Source organism: Octopus sinensis, linkage group LG5, assembly GCF_006345805.1.
Source record: "Octopus sinensis linkage group LG5, ASM634580v1, whole genome shotgun sequence".
In the NCBI taxonomy this organism is placed as follows: domain Eukaryota; kingdom Metazoa; phylum Mollusca; class Cephalopoda; order Octopoda; family Octopodidae; genus Octopus; species Octopus sinensis.
This window is the reverse complement of record NC_043001.1, coordinates 30,395,580-30,406,058: the sequence shown is the minus strand read 5'-3', so window position 1 is coordinate 30,406,058 and position 10,479 is coordinate 30,395,580. Positions and strand designations below refer to the sequence as shown.

The 10,479-nt window shown below is 37.8% G+C and overlaps 1 protein-coding gene across 2 annotated transcripts in view; it reads left to right on the top strand.

Annotated features, from left to right (window-relative positions):
- The window catches only part of LOC115212353 (UPF0728 protein-like), a 23,739-nt gene extending 13,279 nt beyond the window's left edge, over positions 1-10,460 (top strand). For both annotated transcript variants that reach the window (XM_036503291.1, XM_029781224.2), the window contains exons 3-4: positions 5,453-5,572; positions 9,046-10,460. In XM_036503291.1, the coding sequence (XP_036359184.1) occupies positions 5,453-5,572; positions 9,046-9,110 (185 nt within the window). In that variant the 3' untranslated portion in view covers positions 9,111-10,460. The remainder of the gene's footprint in view (positions 1-5,452; positions 5,573-9,045) is intronic.
- Positions 10,461-10,479: the final 19 nt, after the last annotated feature.

Here is a 10,479-nt window from a genome sequence, read left to right as displayed (position 1 = left end):
ATAGACACGCAAATATATAAATAAAATTGTAAGCTAACGTGCGTGTGTGTGAGTGGGTGTGTGTGGGTGTGCGCGCGTGTGTGTGTGTGCGTGTGCGTGAGTGTGTGACAGGAAAGTTTTTTACGACGAATATAACACCTATATCCAAGTAGCAGAAAGATAAGACAGTAAGGTGTGATTTGAGGGAGATTTGGCTGCTATTTCTACCATGTCTAGCTGCCATGTAGGGGTCTCCCTCATAGGCTCATACATACATATATACATGGATAAGACAGTAAGGTGTGATTTGGGGGAAATTTGGCTGCTATTTCTACCAGGTCTAGCTGCCATGTAGGGGTCTCCCTCATAGGCTCATACATATATACATAGATAAGACAGTAAGGTGTGATTTGGGGGAAATTTGGCTGCTATTTCTACCAGGTCTAGCTGCCATGTAGGGGTCTCCCTCATAGGCTCATACATACATATATACATAGATAAGACAGTAAGGTGTGATTTGGGGGAAATTTGGCTGCTATTTCTACCAGGTCTAGCTACCATGTAGAGGTCCCCCTCATTGGCTCATATATATATACATACATAACACAGTAAGGTGTGATTTGAGGGAGATTTGGCTGCTGTTTCTACCAGGTCTGTTAGGCCTTCTCATGTAAACTCAAGCTTTCTCATGCCTTGAACATAAGACCAAAGCAGAGAATGTATTCTTTTATTCTTCTGCTTTTTCCAGCCATTGGTCTGTGGCCATGCTGGGGCAATGCCTTGAAGAATTGTAGTTTAATGAATCAACTCCAGTTTTATTTTTGTAAGCATTGTACTTATTCTATCTGTTTCCTTTGTCAAACCACTAGGTGACAGGGATGTAAACAAACCAACATTCGTTGTCAAGCAGTGGTGGAGGACAATCACAAGCACAGACACGCACACACACACACATACATGCATACACATATACACACATACATACACACATACATATATATATATGTGTGTATATATATATTGCAGCCTGGAAGGTGTTTGTAAGCCATTTAAGAAACACACAAAAACCGTTACATTCACTTCAACATTTAAATTTAATTTGCCAAAATATTTTCGTCGCTTTGAGACTGCGACCTGTTCACTGACAAAAATATCGTGCTAACAGGTCGTGGTCTCAAAGCGACGAAAATATTTTGACAAATTAAATTTAAATGTTGAAGTGAATCTAACGGTTTTTGTGTGTTTCTTAAATGGCTTATAAACACCTTCAACGCTGCAACTGTTTTTGTTCCAGCACACGATCTCAGATCAAGTCACTTGCTATGCAAGTACATCTCTGTAACTATATATATATTTATATATATATATATATATATATATATGTATATTGGTAAAAACAGTAAGATAACAAAAGAAAGAAAGAGACCTCAATATTATGTAAATAGAGGAAATCTTTATATATAAAAGTGAGGTTGTGTGTCTGTCTCCTACGATTTAGATTCCTAACTACTCCCACATTTTGCGGTGCAGTTTAACCAAAACCGGGTATCTTATAGTCGTGATTCATATCGAGACCGTCTGGGTATTAGCGTGCGTCTACGATGAGTCTACGATTTAAAAAAAAATTTACCATCAATTTTTCCCATTTTTAATCCAATTTTGACATATATAAGGGAAGTAACTATCTAAAATTTATTATTAAATCTCAGAACGTAAAAAGCTACAGTAACACCCCTCCCCCTTTGTGGTTAGCCATATTGAGATGGCTATTATACTTTACATCTCTAAAAATGCTTATATAATTATTTCCCTTACAAACCCGAGCAACGCCGGGCGATACTGCTAGTATTATATATTTGTAATATCCACTTTTCCATGCTTGCTTAGATAGGACTAAATTTTCTGGGCAGATTTTCTATGGTCAGATGCCCTTTCTGTCAACAACACTCAAATTTCAAAGTAAGGTAAAATTTCCCCATGACCGGACATATTTTCACTTATTTACAGCCATCATATGATGTCAAGACAGAGAGACACTAACACACTGTATTTTTACAAAGTGCTCTGAATTTGAGAAACCTTGATTGTGTTTGTTAGGTACAGTAGACTTGACAAATGTCTGAAGCAATTGAACATCATAACTATCTGTTTGTGAATTACTTGCTGCCCCTAATGGTAAGAAAAAGAAACCGATGTGCAGCCCATTTTTAGGGCTGTACATCAGTTTCTTTTCATGCTAGTGTGGGTAGAATAGTTTTTGGAAATTAATATAGGGAAGTCATTGTTTTAAAGCTGGATGCCCTTCCTGCTGCTAATTATGATCCTGGGAGGAATTTCAACCGTGTTTCATGGTCTGCTACCACAACAGCTCCTTTATAAGATCCTGTTAGCTCAAGACATCATCAGGAGGAACCACGTCCGGTTTCGGCCCCTACTCCTCTACCGTTTTGACGTGGCGGGACCCCTCCCTTTTGGAGGTGTCTTCAGCTCTGGTATTGGGTGCATGTCTTCTTTCTTCTGTTCCCTGGCCTCTTCGATGTAGCGTCAACGAGTGTCAGTGGGTGACTGACTGACTTGTCAAATTTTCCCTTAAATACCTGCTGCTAGACTCTAGCAGGCAGCCCCAGCAAGTTGTCAGGTGACACTGTCTCAACTTTAACTGACCAATGAAGGCGTGTAGTCTTAGCCCATGCATTCTCTAAACTACTGTCACCTGTCAGTCAGCGAAGCTAATTCAGTGTCAGCTTGTCTCACCTAGTGATGTTATTTTCCACCAGCATGTTATGACTTTCAAGCCATTTTTGGTCTTCTCGCTTCAGCCATATATAGAAGCTGGCTTTTACAACCACCTCTTGTATTCTCCTTATTAGTTTTCTCGGCTCTGAGCTAGAAAAAACAAATCTTCTTTTGAGTAGAACTAGAACCATAGGTAAGCAGCTAGTTTTGTAGTTAAAACGTTTGCTTTATATTATATGGTTCCAGATTCAATCCTTCTACACAGTAAACAGGGCTGATGTCTTCTACCAAAGCATTGTGTGAGAAGACAAACAGTATGAAAATCTGTCAGATGGGCTATATTTTTCGGATGGTAGATTTAATCCTTTCTTTGGTTTCACACTACCACCTGGCTCTTGGGAGCCTTTTGGAAAGTTCCTGATCTCCCATCATCATCATCGTCATTTAATGTTCCTTTTCCATGCTGGCATGGGTTGGATGGTTTTATAGGAGCTGGGCAGCTTTTCAGCTGTCTGTTTTGGCATCGTTTCTACAGCTGGATGCCCTTCCTAATGCCAACCACTTTACAGAGTATACTGGGTCCTTTTACTCAGCATCAGCTCAGGTGCTTTTATGTGGCAATGGCATGGGTGCTTTTTATGTGACACCAGCACCCACGAACCCACAAGATTAGGAATGCTCAGCTGGAGAGGGATACAGGGGCCAAGCCTGTATGCAAGGACAACTATGCCTTTACTTAGCATTGTGTGTCTCCTCAAGTGCAGGAAACTATCAGGAGTTATGGTTTCCTGTCTTCCCTTCTGTGAGTCCCAACATCTGTAGATCCTTTTTCACCACTTTGTCCCATATCTTTTTGGGTCTACCATTTCCATATGGGTGACTGGGTCATATCCTACTCCATCATATATTTAAAAATAATCTACAAGATCTATGTTATTGTTTCTCCCTCACCTCCAACACTCGATATGGAGGGCCTACAAAAGGGTCATTAGCACTACTTTACTTCATCTGACTTAATCATTTAAAAAAAAATGTATTTCCTCAGGAGTACAAAATAATAGATATAGTAAAGTTTGAATCATGCTTCTTCTTTTTCTACTTCTTCTTCTCCTCCTCCTCCTCCTCCTCCTTACTCATGCCATTAGCCACAAAGAATAATCTCCAATTTGGACCTACTCTAAGCTACAAAAATGCATGCGGCAACTTGAAGATCCACCCACCACACGTGATAGACTGGCAGTTGCACAGGCACGAAAGCTACGTTGTTATCTTCATTCCGTAAACGGTGGCTTTTAACCGGTGGAAAGCTGAACCATCCTGGGGTACAGAGGATTTGCAATCTAGACTAGGGTCTGAAAGTTTACCACACCATAGTGGGTTACACCATGGTTCCTCTGCTTTGTGGCAGAAGTAGGAAGAAAGAGTGAGAGAAAATTGTGGTGAAAGAGCCTCATGGAGCTTAGGTGTTTTTGTTTAATAAACACAATGCCCAGTCTAGGAATTGAAACCAGGTTTTTATGACCGCGAGTCCGCTGCCCTAACCACTGGGCCATGATGATGCTGTCAATATACAGCATCTTAACTGCATACGTGTCATGTTTTATTGAAGGTTGCCTTTACTTATTTCCTAACTGTTTGTATTGTCAAAACTTCTTTATGGTTTTAGTGGAGATAAAACGTGTTTTTCTTAATCACATTTAAAAAAAATTTCTTAACTGGTATTACAAATGAAATGAAACGTCTCCAGTGAGAAATTGAAATCTAATCATTACTTGTTTTACTGTGTGCTACACTTCATTCTATGACATCAAAAGAGAAAAAATAGACAGAAAAGATGAGATAGGTATATGTAACATGAACAGGCGTAAGATCAACTTGCAGGTGTCATCCTGCTCTCAGCAGATTAAATGTCAAAGGTGTACATCTAAGCTCCATGATTTACTACAAGTACAATTATCAAATGGTGGCGTCCCAATCTCTTCCACGGAGATTGATTACAAGTCTGTATTCCATCAAGTGCCCTAGATGTACCACACATACTGCTGTCAAATCTCTGTCATTGACCATATAAGGATCTTCTACCTCATCTGCCACTTCAGTCTACATGCACTTAACCCTTTCAATACCAACCCGGCTGAAATCGGCTCTGGCTCTGTAGTACAAATGCCTTGTTTTCATAAGTTTTGAATTAAAATCTTCCACCAAACCTTAATCACAATTTATGTTCACAACACTAGCTGAATGATAACCAAGTTATTTTACTAAATTCTTTGTTATACTTAAAGTAATTGAAAGAAACACAGAGCATCTCAAAATAAATACGGTAACGAAAGGGTTAAGGGGTGATATCTCCTGTACAGCAATCTGAGATCACTGATACCCTCTGCTTAGTTCTTGCTCAGTAGCCAAAGTTAGGTACTGTTATGTGGCCTTTAGTGGGTGCTACTGAGTTCTGGAAGCCATAAATGAGAGCAGTGTAGCTGACAATTTTACAAAAGCACTACTTCTTACACTACATCAAACACTGAATCTGCTCCTTAATCATTTTATAGATCATGCAATACACTGGTTTATAAAAAAGTCAAAATTTGCATGCTTGTTTGACAATGTATAGTAGCATAGAAAGAAAATTAAATTTCAACATTTCAGTTTACTACCATCCATTACTGTCTTCGAAATTATTCTTTCTAGAAGCAAATGACTATATGTTATAAAACAATTTTCTTCTTTTCTTTAGACATTTTTACAAAGAGTGGCCATACTGTGGAACTGAAGGAAATTCCTGACTGGAATGCTGTACAAATTTGGGTAAATGGAGAGTTAGTCTTCAAATGTAATATTCAAGATCTTGATTTTGGTTTGTATTATAATTAATTTGCTGTCTTTACAATTGACCAATCTTATCATTGTCCCCCAAATTTGCCAAAGCTTTGCACTTCCCTTGGTTGGAGAGGACTTCACTTTCTGAGAATCATTGCAGTAAATCATAGAGCATTTTCTTCATTTCCTTCTGTTCCAACTATTAGAATGAGATGATTGAGTGCAACTGTTTAGGTGCTGATGATGTGGCACAGCTGACTTGACATTCAGTATGTTCTGGTGACAGTATTTTTTGATGCTGGAGGTAAACTCACACATACACATGCACACAGAAATATACACATAGACGTAGGCACAAGTGTGGCTGTGTGGTAGGAAGCTTAATTCCCAACCACATGGTTCCAGGTTCAGTCCTACTGTATGGTACCTTGGGCAAGTGTCTTCTGTTATAGACTTGGGCCAACCAAAGCCTTGTGAGTGGATTTAGTAGATGGAAACTGAAAGAAGCCTGTCGTATAAAAAGCACTGAGTCCACTCTGCAGAGTGGTTGGTGTTAGGAAGGATATCCAGCCATAAAAATCCTGCCAAAACAAACACAGTAACCTGTAGTCTTCTACCTGGCCGGCTCCTGTCAACCATCCTACCCATGCTTGCATGGAAGATAAATGTTAAATGATGACGATGATGATGTATATATCTATGTGTGTCTGTCTTTGTGTTTGTTTTTCCCTCACCACTGCTTGATAGCTGGTGTTGGTGTGTTTATGTTCCTGTAACTTAGCAGTTTGGCTAAAGAAACTGATAGAATAAGTACTAGGCTTAAAAAAATAAGTCCTGAGGTCAGTTTGTTCAACTAAAAAAACCTTCCAAGGCAGTGCCCCAGGATGGCCATAGCCAAATGACTGAAACGAGTAAAAGACGAAAGATAGATACAAAGAGAGAGAGAGAGAGAGACATTACAATTTTATGATTGACATAAACACTTTCCCTCTCTTCATACACATAAAGAAAAATATGCTTACACACATAAAGAGAGAAACATCAAAATGTCTGATATCAAATCAGCAACACCAAAATGTCTCTTACCCCTCAACCATATCCACTACACTCTTAGCCTATAATATTGATTTCAAATTTCGGCACAAGGCCTGCAATTTTGTGGGAGTGGGTGAGTCGTTTACATCGACCCCCAGTGCTCAACTGGTATTTCTTTTATCAACCCTGAAAGGATGAAAGACTGCTAAACATTTTGCCCAACATAGTAACAAATCTGCCAGCTCGCCACCTTCTCTTAACCCATAATATTCCAAAGATGGTAAGGACAGTATGCTGGTTATACAATATTAAACATTTCTTCTCCATTCTTTCATGCTAGCTTTGGTTAAATGGGTGGGGGATTTTGAAGCTGGATTTTATGACTGGATGCACTTCCTGTCACCAACCATTACCTGCTTTCAAGTAAGGGATTTTTTTTTTTCGAGAGGTTTTCAAAAGGGTAGAACAGCCAGTCACAAACCGAGAGAAGGTTGCACAATTATTTCGTGACAATTAGGACCAACTCCAAAAGAGAAAAGAGATAATTTCAAGGATCAATAATTAACCAATATTGATGTGACATTTTTTTTGGAAATGGAATTCCTCTCATTTCAATACATCAGTAAATATCTTGTATATTTAATATACCCTTATTCATTTTTGTTGTTTAATCACAAATGACTAGCCATTCTGAGTGATTTCTCTTAGCTCATCTTTATTTCATTCTCTAGGCCATAAATGTGTTATATTGTTCCATATGTTGGGGATAACGTAAGACACTTGCTGTGCTGATAATGTTGATTGAGGCAAATACATGTATCCACAGCTGTCCTCTTGTCTTGAGACAACCAGGCTGTTTTTTCCTTAAGAGTATGTCAATTTTATTCACTTACCGCCTTTTCTCATTTGGAGTTGGTTCCATTTACTACCAAGAAATTTTTCTACCCTTTCTGGAAATGAAAAGAGTATGGTTATATAAAGTTGCAGGCATTAAATTAAGACTGTCTTTGCTCCCAATTCGTTAAGATGATTTAGATGGCTTCATAGTTTTTGTTGTGGCTTTATAACAAGTTAACTTTTATTCGTTGTGATTCAACAATCTTTTCAAATGTTTTTGGGGAAATCTGTCACTTTCAAGTTAACTACGAGCTTATTTTTGTACTCAAGCCATGATCTTCCTATGTCTCTCTTTCCATTATGGTGCCTGGTCGTACATAAGGACTTTTGGAATGTTGTTGTCACTCATTCTGATGACATGATCAAGATCAATCCATCTTAACTGGGATTGCGAAAGAAAGGATTTAATAACATCAATTTTGTATTCAAACTTTCTATTATTCAGGCTTCATCTAAAATAATCCAAAGACATTACTTATGAAAAACATCAAGCTGGTTGATAGGGCACCCAAAATTCTAATCCATACAAGAGAGTAGAAAGAATTATAGCTTGGCAGATATTAATCAGTTTCAAATAAGATTCCCCTGAAATTTACAAAATTATAACTGAACTGATGGAGAAGAGAATTAGCTTAGATGACATACAATATGATTTCATGCCATGTTGGGGTACCTCTGATACCCTCTTCCAAGTGAGCAAACCACTCAAACTTTTGTCAATATGGAAAAGGTCTTTGACAGGGTTCTCATTCTGGGGTTTTGTAAGTAAACTAGAAGTAGACAAATGGCTTGTAAGTACTGTAAGTTAACAATTTTAGCCAGGAATTTAGCATGTTGGTGTAAATCAAGAGTTTAGTCAATTTCCTTTTGTTTATTATGATCCTGCACTAGTTGACCACAAGGACTCTTGCGTGTTGATGGCCTAGATCACATAACTCAATCAGCCAAACGTTCAGAGAGTAAATTCCAAGCTTGACAGCAAAACTTAGAATTGGGATGTCTCTAAATAACTGGCTAGAACCAAAGTCTTAACAAAAACAGACATGATAGTGCTGCCACTGGGAAAATAGCCAATGCTTAATATGCAAAAAAAACATGTAGGAACTCTGTATAATGTACCTATTGTACTCTTCTCTCCATCTCTTGTACCACGTTTTTCTCCTATTAATTTGGTTCTTCTTTTGTCTTATTCTTGTCTTTTGCTCCAGCTCTCTTAACCGTTTGTGTGAGAAATACATGAACAAGTATGTACGGAGACAACATAGGGAAGAGAATACTCTTTAGTCTTGCCAGTAATGAGACAAGCCTGCTGCAAACCAAATGTAGAAAAATGTAGGGTACAGACGACTTTATAGTCTTAATAGGAGCAAGACAACCTCTGTAGTGCTTGTTCTATAATACCATGAATTCAGTACTTGCTTAAGTGGTTGGTGACAGCAAGTGTACCTAACTCTAGAAACCATGCCAAAATGGAATGTATGATGAAGACATGTCTAACAGGGCCAGCCAACCCATGCCAGTACGGAAAGTGAATGTAAAATTATGATAATTAACATTAATGTGTTTTTCTTCTTACAGGAGGTGATGGATGGTTAGATCCCCTTTGTACTGAAGCCGAAGATAAAGTCACTAAAGCTTTTTGATGTTGAAAATAGGATAATGACTTAAAACAGATGAAGTGTTAACCTGCCCGAAACACGAACTCTTGCTTTATTGCTTCAAGTTGAGTGCCTCAATGTTTCGTCTTCTCACTAACAACAAATTTAATATTAAGATTTGGGGAATTAGATCTCAGGCTTCATCTCACAAAGATGTCTAGGCAAAAGCAACCAAATTTTAAAAATGAATTTCAGTGGTTCTCTCACCTAAATGATTGTAACCCTTGAGACTATATTCCTGGTAATGAAGAATTTAGTACAATAACTTTGTCATTGTGAAAATCAAAGTGTAATGGAAGGTTTTAGTTAGAGCATTTTAAAATAGTTTTATAATAAAAAGTTTGTATCAGAACTAAGGTGGTTTTGGGCAGGTTGGCATCAAAACGGTTAAAATCTAATTCTTTTGATGTGTTCACTGTTCCTTGATAATATTTCTAACAAAGTACTCCATTCATGTTTCATATTTTAAAAGCAATGAAAAATTTGGAAGTCTCTTGCTCCAGCTCTCTTAACCGTTTGTGTGAGAAATACATGAACAAGTACGTATGGAGACAACATAGGGAAGAGAATACTCTTTAGTCTTGCCAGTAATGAGACAAACCTGCTGCAAACCAAATGTAGGGTACAGACGACTTTATAGTCTTAATTTCACTTAGTCAACGTGATTGAGCAGATTTATTTGTATATCTAGGACAACACTGTTTACTGTAGTATTCATATTTTAAGATAGTAGGGTATAATTTAAGAGAATTTGGTTACTTAAGAATTAAGCTAGTGTTGAGATATAAACTCTGTCTCTTCTACCATTCATATGTTTACATCTAGCAGCCAAATCACACTGAAACTATACCTTAATGTTTATCAAGAAGAGACACACACACCCACACACACATATATATATATATATGTGTATAGAACACTGCATAAATCATTTCCATAGTTTTATTTTACTCATTAGACTATCATCATGGTAGGGCATTGCCTTAAAGGGTGTACTTGATCAAATCAGTCCTAGTACATATTCTTAAAATTTGGTTTCTATCAGTCTCTTTTTGCTGAACTACTATGTTATCAGGACATAAGCCAACACCAGTTGTCAAGCAGTGAGAAAACCGCCACCATCCCTCGCATATTTTGTAAAGGGAAATTGAGCATCCGCGATTTCTGCTTACAAAATTCACCCACAAAACATTGGTAAGCCTAGGAAGACACTTGCCCAAAGAACCAAGCAGTGTAATTGAACCTGGTTGGGAAGTAAACACCTAAAGCACACAGCCTTGCCTGCAATTGTAGAGGATGTATTAATAAATAAATATTATTCAAACCAAAAATGTATTCAAATGCTTTTACTTAA